Below are 14,853 nucleotides of genomic sequence, written 5' to 3'. Positions count from 1 at the left end.
CAGATTCCCAGAGCATGGAGGAAAACTAAGATAATTGCCATCTTAAAACCTGGTAAAGATGCCTCCAATGCCAGGAACTATCGACCAATCTCCCTCTTATGTCATCTATATAAAGTCTATGAGAGGATGCTATTAAATCGACTAGGACCTGTTATCGAACCCAAGCTTATTGCACAACAAGCAGGTTTCAGACCAGGGAAAAACTGTACAGGTCAAATTCTTCATCTGACTGAACATATCGAGGAAGGCTACGAGAAAGGCTGCATCACGGAAACAGTTTTTGTGGACCTTACGGCAGCCTATGACACGGTGCAACATAGAAAAATGCTGCATAAAGTCTACCATATCACCCGGGACTTTGACTTTACAAAAACTGTCCAGACCCTCTTAGAAAACCGCAGCTTCTATGTGGAGTTTCAGGGCCAGAAAAGTAGATGGAGGAGGCAAAAGAATGGTTTACCCCAAGGCAGCGTTCTTGCACCGACCTTATTTAACATCTTCACGAACGATCAGCCACTACCACCACTCACAAAGAGCTTTATATATGCTGATGACCTTGGCCTTACAACACAAGCAAAAGATTTTGAAACAGTTGAAAAGCAACTCACCAATGCCTTGAAAGATCTCTCCAGCTACTACAAAGAGAACCACCTGAAGCCTAACCCTTCCAAGACACAAGTGTGTGCTTTCCACCTACGTAACCGCGAAGCCAACAGGAAACTGAAAGTTACTTGGGAAGGCCAAGAGCTCGAAAACTGTTTCCATCCTAAATACCTTGGTATCACCTTAGACCGAACACTAACATATAGGAAACACTGCATGAACACCAAGCACAAAGTAGCTGCACGCAATAACATCCTGCGGAAACTGACTGGCAGCGCATGGGGAGCAGACCCACAAGTAATAAGAACATCAGCCCTGGCCTTGTCTTTCTGAACTGCAGAGTATGTCTGTCCTGTTTGGCACAAGTCTGCCCATGCAAAGCAGGTGGACATAGCACTGAATGAAACATGCAGAATCATCACGGGATGCCTTAAACCTACACCTGTTGATAAACTCTACAAGTTAGCTGGCATTGCCCCTCCTGACATGCGACGGGAAGTTGCTGTTAACGGTGAGAGAAAAAAGGTTGAACATTGTGAAAGCCACCCACTGCATGGCTATCACCCTCCTCCCACCAGATTCAAATCAAGGAAGGGCTTCATGAGAACCACCACTCCTCTTGATGTTCCTCCAGCAGCAGCAAGGGTGTCCCTCTGGGCAGCTAAACCTGGCAATTCTAACTGGATGGCCCCCCAAGAGGGTCTTCCTCCAGGGGCAAACCAGGAATGGGCAACTTGGAAGTCCCTGAACAGACTCAGAAGTGGAGTGGGCAGATCAAAAGACAACTTGGCAAGGTGGCACTACCTGGAGGAATCCTCCACCTTGTGTGACTGTGGAGCTGAACAAACAACTCAGCATATGTATGCTTGCCCACAATGCCCTGCCTCATGTACGGAGGAGGAGTTGTTTAAAGCTACAGACAATGCGGTTGCTGTTGCCCGCTTTTGGTCCAAAACTATTTAGTTGCTTGTGATTTCTTTTCTTTTCTATTTTATTTCCATTATTTGAAATGTATTTGCTGTACCAATGCTTTTGACACGAAATAAAAAAAATAAAATTTATTTGATCCGAAGAATCAAGCAGTGCATATATTTGGGTCTATGTTAAGTACAAGTAATACATCTTGGGGGGAAAAAGTCTTAGTGTTACAAGAAAAAGATCTACACTACTAGAAAAGTCTCTTTCAGTTAGTTAAAAGCTTTTAGCTAGTTACAGAACAGATCAACGAAGCTTTAAGAGCTTCTCTTTTTGAAGTTATTCCAGTCAAATAAATGCAGCCATCTTATTGACAGAGTACAAAATTCCTTTTTACTGAACTTGGTGTTACTCCAGTTCAGCCCATTTAAGTAAAGCTTATTAATGTTTCATATATTCAGGTCCAATGAAATAAAACCCCAATCTATAGAAAAATTCCACAAGTAAAGAATCCTATTAAATGTTTCCGGCATATTGATTTTTAGTCATATAACGCAAACTCAGTGGAGCATTTTAGAAGAGATCTTACCATCTGTTCTCAGAATATAGCATATTTAGAAACATACCATCAAAGCTGCCTTTCTCTGTAGCAACCTGCAACAGTTGATTGAATGTTTCAAGAGAAGGCCGATATACAAAAACTCCCGAATTGAAACAGTCAGGCCAGCCTGGATCAGGTGCAGCAGAAAGTTCTTCTCTTTCAAAAAGCTCATCTATATTTGACAAAACCTGGTACACAGGAACATTGAACAGGAGTACAGGTTTAATATTCATCTCTGAACACTATGATGCACATTTCTTTCCTCATAATACTCAACTGCCTTTAAACACTTACTACCTAAGTAGTTTTTCATTTAATATAAAATGAACACTCACTTCACTCTGCACAAAGTATGAGAAACTTTCTCTATATATCCCACCTGACATGTGGCTAAACTCCCAGTGTCATGGGCTCTCAACCAAAGTGCCAGGTGGACTTTTTCAACTTTAAATACCATGTCCTGCTCTTCCTTTAAATTTTTTTAAACATGGCAGAGTAAAGAGGCAAAGCACTTACTGCCAGCCCCTATTGAAGATAGCTGAATCCTGACCTGTTTGGATTTAGATAGTATCTGCAAGTGCTGGCTAAAAACGTTATCATCTCTGATGAGCAACTTTACAGTGAGTTTCCAGATGCAAAATAATCCAGTTAATACTTGTTTTTTCCACTTTACCCATCTCCTTCAGGAGAGTGCTTTCCAGTAATTGAGAAACAACTAGCCTACATTAGATGTAAGGGAACTCTGGTTGCATTCTTTCCTCCCCAAGATTATAGGACTCTCTATGTAACAGTGGAGAGGACAGATGCCATTGGCATGAGTGGTGGAAGCATCAAATCCAGTGGCTTAGTTTTGGTCTCTTGGAATTCCCTATCCATTCCCACTCCCTCATTTCTAATCAAAGAGAAGAGATCATTTAGAGCCAGGAAACTGTTGGCATAGAAATGAGCTGTAGTTTGAAGCTCAGGAAGCAGGGTTTACTCCAGAGTAGAAATGCAGCAAACAGAGCTAGCTTTGTATGCCTGCTGGGAAACTGTTCAAATTGGTATGACAATAATCTGCTTCTTTGTCCAATTTGTTTCCAAGATACTTCTCAAGGTAAAAGTCAGCCTCCTGGGTTTAAAGGCCTTTCTTTCTTGCATCACACCAGCAAACCTTGTCACTCAGGCTTGGAGTTGTTCACAACAGAATCATTATATTCACTTTTATTAATTTCAAAGTTCATATTGCCAATATTATCAGCTTTCAAACAAGTCCAGCTAAGAAAATACTTTCTAAAAATAGGAAAGACATACCATTGTGTCTGCATCCATGAACACACACTTTGAATACTCTGTTAATTCCCAACAGTGGAGTTTTGTCAGTGTTACACCAAGCTCAGGCCTTTTCAACAGCGCAAGATGGGCTGAATCTCCACTGTCCAAGATGTCCACAAGCTTCACTTCATCAAATATTTTTTCCAGTACTTTCCTATTGAAAGAATGCCTCAAGTTACATCAGTGATCAGCACCACCTTCTACACAGCTCTCTATCAATCATCTGGGGAAATCACATTCCTATGCAGTACTAGGTTTCTGAGAGAGTAAGCCCTTTGGAATTTCTTTGAAATGTGCATGACAGTAGTTGCCTTATTCCTGTAGCACATTTCTAACTTAAGAGTGCAAGAGCATAGACTTTAGATAAAGCTCTTGAAAAGGTGGTGGATTAGTCGCACTGAAGGGCTGTCAAAGTACATACAGGAGATGCCTACACCCACACAAGCATATGGGTCAGAAAAACCTAGGGACACTCTTGATAAGTCATCTGGCTATTTTAAGATGCAACAGCCAAGGAAGAAGGCGTTTTCAGACGCTGTGCTATGACTCCTGAGCAGCAGCTGAAGTGTTCTTCCAGTTAGTTACAGAAATGATTATGTTTACAAATGAAGCTCATGCATCACTTCTTCTCCACTGTTATTCCTGTTACACCTCATGTCTTAAATAAAAGCATCAAAATGTTAGAATTCACTTTGGATTATATGCCACACTTTGGCTAGCAACACATATAATGTGTACAACAATTATTCAAACAATTGCCATTTATGAAACAATGCACAAGGCAGCATCTTAGCCAGTTAGTTTTGTGTAAGAAAGAAAAGCAGAGTATAAATATAATAAAATGATTATAATAATCTTATAAATAGAGGTGAGCAGAGATACAAGTGTTTGGTATCTCTCTCCTTTATACTAGAATGTCACAATTCATCAGAAAGCATTTTGAGCTGAATAATTTGTTTTGAATAGCAAACTCAATGGAGCTCACAAATATTTAACATAAAAATCCACAAGTTACCCAATTTTATTCATTTCAGTCAGCGACTAAGGGTGGGATTCATTTTGTTGGTATAGTAGCTAAGCCATTGGGAATTTGCTATTTCCTATCACCCAAATCTGTCAGTATGGATACTATCATCTACCCATCCCTGTATCAGAAACAATATTACTATTTAATGTAGTTACTTTTCTTGAATGCATTTTCTAGAAGGAAAAAAGAGTCAAGCTAACATAACTCCAGTGTGGTGTAGGAGTTTGAGAACTGGATTATGACTCGGGAGGAGAGTTTGAATCCTCACTTGGCAAATGAAACCAACTGGGAAAGTCCCAGCTTCAGAGTAAGGCAATGCTAGACCCACTCGAAATATATTCTGCCAGGAAATAATAAAAATAATGATAATAATAATCATCATTTTATTTCTTACCCACTTCTCCTTGTGGCTCAAGGTGGGTTATAGCATAATTAAAACACATAAACATTGTAATTTTTTAAAATAAATACACATATTCAAATATATTCCTATGACGCCATTCCTAATCTCCTGGAAACTTCCTGAAAACAGAATGGGGGACACCAAGTTTCCAGGAGATTAGGAGTAGGGTCGTTCAAATTTGTAATTTAGGGAGGGAGTCATGAAAACAGAATGGAACACTGTGCCATTTCACACTATCAACTCTGGCTGATACGTCAGCTGCACGTCTTCCTAGTATCTGAAGACCCTAAAAATGATAGTGCATGTGCTGGTAACCTCAAAGTTAGGTTGGACTTCTGCAATGCACTTTCTATTGAGCTACCTTTGTACCAAGTTTGAAAACCAGCTGGTTTAAAATACGGCAGCCAGACTGGTTACAGGAATATCAAGGATATTACATATATCCTAAATTTGAAACAAAAACAGAACTGATTCACACACCCCTAGGCACTCCTGACCGTCACATCTACCTGGGCTGACATTTGGAGAGATGGATCCAGAAGCACTCCCAAGCTGCAAACAGTGTCTTTCAGGGGGAGTCAACCCCATCCAGAACTGGTTGACACACCTCCACCCCCAGATTAGGACCCTTGAAGGCAAGAACCTCTGTTTTGTCTGGATTCAATTTCAATTTGCTTTTCCTCATCAAGCCAGTTACCTCTTCCAGGCATTCATTCAGAGGATACGTGCTATTCTTAGCAGAGATTGTTTTTGAAAACCTTGTAATAGGTTCACTTAAGGGCCACCACAAATCAGGGATGTCTTGAAGGCAACACAACAATAAGGTATCTTTTCAATTAAACTATATATGAAATTAAATTAGGCATAATATAAACATTAACTTTCACAAGTAAACAATCAGTTGGTCTAAAATCAGGGATTTTTTAAAAAAATCAATCATATCAAATGCCTGGGAACAGAAAAACAGTTTAACATACAGTACCTGCAAAATGATAACATTGGAGCCTGGGTTGTAAAACGGCTTTTAAATATCAAACGTAATGATTTTTTAAAAAAACTAAAAAGGTCATAGATTTTGAAAAGCAAGACTAGATGTACAAGTGTAGACAAAAGAGCATATTATGTAAGGTGAAGAAAAATGAAAGACTACGAAAACAATATTTGGGGATAGTGACTTCACAGGACCCTAAAAAGGGTAGACCCCTTTTTGAACAAAAGTGACTAACATTTCTATCAATCTGTAATTTCAACAATGTCTTTGTAAAGCTCTGAAAGCTGAGGGTACGAGCTCTATTCATTAAAACATCTCTTAAAATTCAGAGCTCCTGAAAAATGTATTATTGCAGCAGCAGCACATTTTAAGGAAGCTCCTCGTATTACTTTCATGTCATGAGATCCACTGCAGCACTGCTGTTCTCATTAAAAAATTAGGTTTAAAGGTTCTTAACCATAGAAGAGACCACACTGTTGGTCACTTTTGTACACACCCCATGTATATAGGATTACTCCATGTTCTAGGAAGGCTAATGCTGTGGGAGATATAACATCTAAAGAATGTCTATAATATTAATTCCTGAAACCTCAGCCTAATTTTTAACTTTTTGGCCTGTGCTTGAACTGAAGATAATGTGATTAGAGATAATGCAGGGGAAGGGTGACTAGACAAGTCCTATAAATGCAGACCTAATTTTAAGCTCAGACGGGTGTATAGGAAGAGCTTTTGTGCACAGCAACCATGCACCTGGTGTCTCAGTTATGCGGGGAGTACAGCTGCTATGGCATGCAGTCTTAACTCACTAGTGCAGGCTATAGATATTAGACATTGAGATAAAAAAAATCCAGTTTGAGCAACACATCCTCTATATCCATTGTTGTGCAGTTAATATCTTACATGTGTGACACACAACTTAAAACAAGGCTGCAGTCTTACAAAAAGAAACCATGGTTAATTAAACATATGGGTATGCATGATTTCTTTTAACATTTTAGCTCTCTATACGCATTTAAGATCTTTTCCTCTGAGAGAATGAGCAGTATTTTATTAATTTATTATTATTTATTTACTGCATCTATATACTGCTTTTCTTGCCCCTGGGGAGCCTCAAAGTGGTTTAGGTAAAGGGTAAAGGTTTTCCCCTGATGTTAAATCCAGTCATGTCTGACTCTGGGGGGTTGGTGCTCATCTCCATTACTAAGCCGAAGAGCCAGAGTTGTCCGTAGACACCTCCAAGGTCATGTGGCCGGCATGACTGCATGGAGCGCCGTTACCTTCCCGCTGGAGCTGTATCTATTGATCTACTCACATTGGCATGTTTTCGAACTGCTAGGTTGGCAGGAGCTGGTGCTAACAGCGGCCGCTCACGTGTTATGTGGTTTACAACATAATAATGGCAAAGTTCAATGCCAAACATACATGTGAAAACCTAACAAACAGATCAAATCATAAACAATAAAATAAATTATCATCCTGTGTACTTATAGAACAGCTCAAAAACAGCAAAAATAGAAATTTAATTATATAAATCAAACAGCACATGTTTACTAATAGAATATTAGTAAACAGTTAAAACATTAAACATAAAAAGGCAGTTTGCGACAAGCCAACAGGGCTGAGGTAGTGTCTGAGTCAGAGTGTTTAAGGTGCTGGCCTAATTAGAATTATTATATTGCAGAATTCCACAAGTTAAAAAGGACCTATATGGGTTTAGTTACCACCCACCTCCCCCAGTCTTTATGCCCTCCCAGAGATTCACAAGTCATCACAAATAAGGAGTTCCCTGGATACTGTTTAGGCACAGGAATGCAGCCCAGGTCTTTGTGGGTGTGTATAAACTGTGGTATGAGGTCCTTGGGGAGGAGATGCGGGTATTTTTTCTTGTGATTGCAAGGTGTCTCTATCCATGTTGGTAAAAGAACCCCAAGCTTGTCTACTCCACAGGTCTTACCTGATCCACTCCAACCCAGACCCAAATTTAAAAAGCCCAACCCAGCCTGAACCCAAAAAGACCCCCAAGACCCAAACAACCCTTGCAAAGACTATGGTAAAACTTCCAGAACCCAAAAAACTAACAAAGGCGATGGTGTCTCTAATACACACACCTTGAGCTGGACATCTGTAAGACAGGGTGCAACAGAAGGCCAGTGATAGCTTTTTAAATCTGCTGCTGGCTTCAGGTGAGATTGCACAGCTGTGAGGGTCACGCTCAGTATGTTTGGTGAGGCTGGCCCCAGGCACTTCGATTTTATACTATACTTAAGAGGAATAATCACTTTGGCCTTTATACAACAATATTTCTTTTACATTCTTTGCCATCTGAAACACAGAACTATTCCATCTTAAACAGATAACTATACCTCTAAGGTGTAATCAGTTACCCATGTTGCAAGCCATGTTTGTTCTTTATTGGGGCTATACTATTCAGTGCTACACACCATAACCTCACCTCATTGGGTCTGAAACATGTGGAGTAATCAGCACTGTCAACTTCCTTGTTGTTCTGTAGTTTCGTAGTGACGATCCCAGTACAAGTGCTCCTTTCACATAGGAATCATTTGTGGCTAACGTCACAAAAGACTGGTCTTAAAGAGAAAAAACATAAAAGTTATGCTAGTAGCTTTGTAATGGCAAAGTTAAGGAAAATGTTATCAGTGTCTCAACATCTTCTAAAACCCAGACTTTGGACATATAACCTTTTGGGTCCAAGACTGTGGAAATTGTTGACTCTAAAGCAGTGTTTCTCAAACTCTGCTCCTTCAGATGTTTTGGACTTCAGCTCTCACAATTTCTAAAAGCTGGTAAACTGGCTGGGATTTCTGGGAGCTGAAGTCCAAAACACCTGGAACAGCAGTGTTTGAGAAACACTGCTCTAAAACAATGTTTTCCAGCCCTTTACTTACTGTGGCAATTGTTTCTGTAAATGAATTTTTTTTAGTCTAAACAATCTCCCTCTTTCTAGAAGCATTATATAGCTAAATACAGTATCTATGATTTCATTTATCCATTTCTGACAAAATATGTCTTCTCAAGGAATTTTTTAGGCACTCTAGTATGGCTCTCCAGTATTCCTTGGCCAGAAGTCCTTCACTTCAATAGGGTTGCTATGATTCCCAGTTTTATGTATCCACATAAAGTCCAAGGACTCGTGGATATGGAAGTCATGCTATATTCCATTACTTGAAAGTAACAGGAGTGGGTGATTACCTTCAAGTCTTTGATTATGAGCTTCCCAGAGGTACCTGGCTGGTCGCTGTCATAACAAGATCAATCCTAGTTTGCTGCTCCAGTAAGATTTTATTTTAACCTTGTTCAACATATATAATGCAAGATGTTTCCATCCCAGCAGTTTACAGTCATTTTCAGGATGGACAGAATTCCCAGTATGCACTTTACACAATGAGCTCATTCTAATTCACAAAGGGCTAGATCACATCTGCTTTACCTGGTACACTTTAAGAAAATGTTTAGTAAAGTAGATCAAAAAATACTTGCTTTCTAGCTTGCAATGGGCTACATTACCTAATGCATCTGATATTTCTGTGTATAACATTTTATTATAAATTACAAAAAGGCATTAGGCACTTAAATATGGTCATGTCAAGTACAGCATCTCTACTTTTTAAGTTGCAATTTTACAGAAGTGTATAGTATCTTGATAGTTTCATCTCAGCAATAGTTTAAACTGGTTTAACTGGCCAGTAACTGATATTTTATAGTCCTATTCACTTATTTAAATTATTCTAGAATTCTAGCAGTGCTTAGTTATAAACTCTTATTGATATAATCAATTCCTATTAACATCTATAAAGTGTTTTGCAAACATTTCAGATATTTACATTTATCCATTACAAAATATCTCATGTTTTATACCTGGGTTGTTTTGCATGTTCAGTAGTATTAATATTCTGCTGCTAATCGTGTGGAATGAAGCTCTCTTTATGCAAACTCAGCCACCCCTAAATATTTGAGCTGGTACGAGGCACGAGCTTAAAAGCATGGTGCTGTCTGGAAATAATCCCTCACAATTAATGTTTTGAAGCTATAGGGCCACTTCAATGACAGCCAGCTTGATGTACTGATTTGACTACTGACTGGTGAACAGGGTCTGAATCCCTGCTCAGCCATGTCAGAAATGACTGGAAAACAAAAACAAAAAAAAAAAAAAACCAAAAAAAACCACCTTCAAACATACAGCCTTGAAAATGTGAAGTTTGAGGAGTAAGAACATGTACACAATTATGCTATTACAGGAGTCCCCAAACTAAGGCCCGGGGACCGGATGCGGCCCTCCAAGGTCATTTACCTGGCCCCCGCCCTCATTTATAATATAACATTTTTATATCAGTTTTAATAATATAATATATTGTATATACATATGATATTGATAACATTATCATTTTATACAATACTAGCTGTGCCCGGCCACGCGTTGCTGTGGCGAAGAATGGTGGTATGGGAAATAAAGTATTGAGGAATTGGTGGTAGTTAAGGTAAAGGGTAAACGTTTTCCTCTGACATTAAGCCCAGTCATGTATGATTCTGGGGGTTGGTGCTCATCTCCATTTCTAAGCCGAAGAGCCGTCGTTGTCCGTAGACTCCTCCAAGGTCATGTGGGATGACTGCATGGAGCGGCGTTACCTTCCCACCGGAGCAGTACCTATTGATGCACTCACATTTACATGTTTTTGAACTTCTGGGTTGGCAGAAGCTGGGGCTAACAGTGGGGGCTCTGTCAGTTCCCCCAATTCAAACCTGCGGCCTTTCGGTCCAGAAGTTCAGCAGCTCAGCGCTTTAACATGCTGTGCCATCAGGGGACATTATTTCCTAAAGGTTGTGAATATGCAATATTTCTGATTGTTTTTTTTTTTGTCTGTTGGAGGCAAGTATGAATGCTGCAATTAGGAAAAATGATTAGGATGTAATGGCCTTGCAGATTTAAAGCCTAGCTGTTTCCTCCCTGAGTGATTTGTTTGTTGGGAGGTGTTAGCTGGCCCTGATTGTTTCCTGTCTGGAATTACCTTGTTTTCAGAGTGGTGTTGTTTGCGATATTTTATATGCTTCTACTGTCTGTGGCCCTGAGAAAACAGAGGATTGGCCAGACTTTGATGATGGGAATCCTTTGTTGGGAGGTGTTAGCTGGCCCTGATTGTTTTCTGTGTGGAATTCCCCTATTTTCAGAGTGTTGTTCTTTATTTAGTGTTCTGATTTTAGAGATTGTATTGTTCTGTTTTATTATACCACATTAATTTTTTTATATTCTGATTTTAGTGTTTTTGAATACTTGGAGCCAGATTGTATTCATTTTCATGGTTGACCGCAACATAATAATAATAATAATAATAATAATAATAATAATAATAGTAAGGATAGTAATGATAGTAATAATAATGACTTTGGTAATACATAGTGCTTCACTGCCTTCTCAGCTTCCTTTCTGGAAGAATCCTTTCTTGGGAGGTGTTAGCTGGCCCTGATTGTTTTCTGTGTGGAATTCCCCTATTTTCAGAGTGTTGTTCTTTATTTAGTGTTCTGATTTTAGAGATTGTATTGTTCTGTTTTATTATACCACATTAATTTTTTTATATTCTGATTTTAGTGTTTTTGAATACTTGGAGCCAGATTGTATTCATTTTCATGGTTGACTGCAACATAATAATAATAATAATAATAATAATAATAATAATAATAATAATAGTAAGGATAGTAATGATAGTAATAATAATGACTTTGGTAATACATAGTGCTTCACTGCCTTCTCAGCTTCCTTTCTGGAAGAATCCTTTCTTGGGAGGTGTTAGCTGGCCCTGATTGTTTCCTTTGTGGAATTTCCAATTTCCTTGCTTTATTTACTTTCTTTATTTCTTTATTTCTTTATTACTGTCCTGGTTTTAGAGATTATATTGTTCTGCATTATTCTATCCTAGAAATTATTTCATATCAAAGTAGAATCTCACTTATCCAACATTCGCTTATACAATGTTCTGGATTATCCAACACAGTCTGCCTTTTCATAATCAATGTTTTTGTAGTCAGTGTTTCAAATTCATTGTGATATTTTACTGGTAAATTTGTAAATACAGTACAGTAGAGTCTCACTTATCCAACATAATTGGGCTGGCAAAATGTTGGATAACCGAATATGTTGGATAATAAGGAGGCGTTAAGGAAAAGCCTATTAAATATCAAATTAGGTTATGATTTTACAAATGAAACACCAAAACATCATGTTAGACAACAAATTTGGCAGAAAAAGTAGTTCAATACGCAGTAATGCTATGTAGTAATTACTGTATTTATGAATTTAGCACCAAAATATCACGATATATTGAAAACATTGACTACAAAAATGCGTTGGATAATCCAGAACGTTGGATAAGCGAGTGTTGGATAAGTGAGACTCTACTGTAATTACTACATAGCATTACTGCGCATGGAACTACTTTTTCTGTCAAATTTGTTGTATAATATGATGTTTTGGTGCTTAATTTGTATAACGATTACCTAATTTGATGTTTAATCAACTTTTCCTGAATCCCTTCTTATTATCCAATATATTTACTTATCCTGCCGGCCTGTTTATGTTGGATAAGTGAGAGTCTACTGTATATTTCTAATCTTATATTATCTGCTCAGAACTGGATTATATGAGGCCCTTTCTTCACAGTTGTATAAAATGCACACTGAAGTGGATTATATGGCAGTGTGGAGTCAAGATAATCCAGTGCAAAGCAGATAATATAAGATTCTAAATGGGTTATATAGCTGTGTGGAAGGACCTTGAGTCTACACTGCCATATAATCCAGTGCAAATTAGATAATCTGTGGAAAAAGTCTAAGTGAGGCCTAAATCTGCCTGTCCCCTAACTGAAACCTGGCTGTCCCTTGGTTGCTAGGCAACGAAGTGGGCAGAGATTAGACCTCTAAACTGGCAGCAATTGGATAAAAACAATTATTGCTCTCCCTCTAATTAGGACTTTATTTTTCTTTTCTTTTTGTTGTATCAACCTAGAGGCGTGGATGATGGGTTGTGTTGTCAAATTTCGAGGTTGGGGGGCCTGTAGTTTTGTTGTTTTGTCCACTGCCCTGATGCCATCACTCTTTTATATATATAGATAATACTAATAATACCATATAATATTAATTATATGTTATATATTACATATAATATTACAGTATAGTGATATAGTTCAATATAGTAATATATAACGCTAATATTGTGCTATGCTAATAATATAATATACTGTATGTACATACAGCTGCTCTGAGTTACCTTCGGGGTGATTAGGGTGGGATATAAATGTAGTAAATAAATGTAGTATCTGAATAAATAAATAATTTTGGACTTAAGCTTGCCCAAAGTCTGAAATGACTTGAAGACACACAACAACTACAATCCTAATTAACCTGACTATCTCATTGGCCAGAAGCAGGCCCACACTTCCTATTGAAATCCTGATAGGATTATGTTGGTTAAAATTATTTTCATTTTTAAATATTGTATTGTTCTTTCATTGTTATTGTCGTTGTTTTGCACTGCAAATAAGATATGTGCAGTGTGCATAGGAATTTGTTTGGGTTTTTTTCCCCAAATGATAATTCGGCCCCTCAACAGTCTAAAGGATTGTGGACCGGCCCTCTGCTTTAAAAGTTTGAGGACCCCTGTGCTATTATATACATCCAAATCCGCTTCTAGTTCCATTACAATTATACCTTTACTTATCTGGCTTCAGCTACTATACTTTTGGCAGAAAAGGAAACCACAAGATTATTAGGAAAGCTATGTAGCAACTCAGATTTTGCAAATTACTAGCACCTGCACTGAACTCAGAGAAATATTTTTATGCCTTTCCTTGAATATCTGATACTTTTTGCTTAAGAAAATTAGAACAATGTTGCCTTTAATCTGACATCATATTCAGTTGACTTCATTGAAAACAGACTGATACAGTCTGGAAGTATTATAGAGCTCAAAGATCTATAAACAAGAAAATATCATTTGAGCAAAACTTTCGAACTGCTTCTACCACTGCAAACATAGATCCCTCTGATATATCTTCATGTACAAAAATTAAGCTAATGTCCTTGCAAATATTAGAGAATGAATGTTTTAGCCTTTGCTGCATGATTAGAATTCTTCCTTTAAAAGCAGAAGTGTTAGAGGACACCAAAGCTTTCAGCAATGGAAAAGAACTACTTGTGGTGCATCTACGTTGTAGAAGGAATCTACTTTAACTGCCTTGGTTCAATGCTATGGGATTATGAGGGCTGCCAGAGAATGCTGATGCTTCACCAGACTACAAATCCCTGGAGGGCATAGTATTGAACTTTAGCCATTAAATTAGAGATGACACCCCTCAAAGAGGAGCTCCAGGTGCACCTGAAGCAACTTCCCCCTTTGCTTTGATTCAGTACTAAGATTATCATATCTAATGTGCACTCTAATTTTGGGGAGATAATTTCGCCAAAAAGGATTTGAGTAAATATAGTATTTACAGTGGAATTACTTCATTAGATGAAAGTGGAGTAATCTTATGGTGAGATTACTTAAAATACAGAACACTCTGCCTTGACTTTGCCCTTTCTCTAGTGACCACACCTTGCTTATATACACATTTCACGAATGAAAGTATTTCTGACTCAAACCAAGTGCCTTAACTTTAGTCAAAAACATGAAAAGTCAAGTCAGGTATACTTTCTGCCAACACAAATTAGACAAGAGTTCACCAGGCTTACTATTTCTACCACGTGGCACTTTGAAACTCACAGTTAAACTTACTCACCCAGTTACAGTACAAAATAAAACCTGAGAGTAAGATGAAGTGCTACTCCATGCCAACTCTTTGTTATTCTTTGGGGCAACCTAATCAAAGTCAACAATTTTAGATATGGCCGTTCTTCCTCCAAATGAACAAGTGGTAATAAGAAACTGGAAGGACGTGGGGTAGCTGTGGTCTTATCTGTCTAAAATCTATATTTTTAAAGAAAGAAAGGAA

General features: G+C 38.2%; 1 protein-coding gene across 2 annotated transcripts in view; it reads right to left on the bottom strand.

Moving 5' to 3' along the window:
- Nucleotides 1–14,853, bottom strand: part of gyg1 (glycogenin 1) — a 34,248-nt gene that overhangs the window by 12,399 nt on the left and 6,996 nt on the right. For both annotated transcript variants that reach the window (XM_003218194.4, XM_008106191.3), the window contains exons 2-4: nt 8,307–8,442; nt 3,413–3,587; nt 2,145–2,307 (exon numbers count right to left, since the gene is read on the bottom strand). In XM_003218194.4, coding sequence (XP_003218242.2) covers nt 2,145–2,307; nt 3,413–3,587; nt 8,307–8,442 — 474 coding nt within the window. The remainder of the gene's footprint in view (nt 1–2,144; nt 2,308–3,412; nt 3,588–8,306; nt 8,443–14,853) is intronic.

The sequence above is a fragment of the Anolis carolinensis genome, chromosome 3 (genome assembly GCF_035594765.1).
Source record: "Anolis carolinensis isolate JA03-04 chromosome 3, rAnoCar3.1.pri, whole genome shotgun sequence".
In the NCBI taxonomy this organism is placed as follows: Eukaryota; Metazoa; Chordata; class Lepidosauria; order Squamata; family Dactyloidae; genus Anolis; species Anolis carolinensis.
The sequence above is the reverse complement of the archived record's forward strand: the minus strand, read 5'-3'. Positions and strand labels throughout refer to the sequence as shown.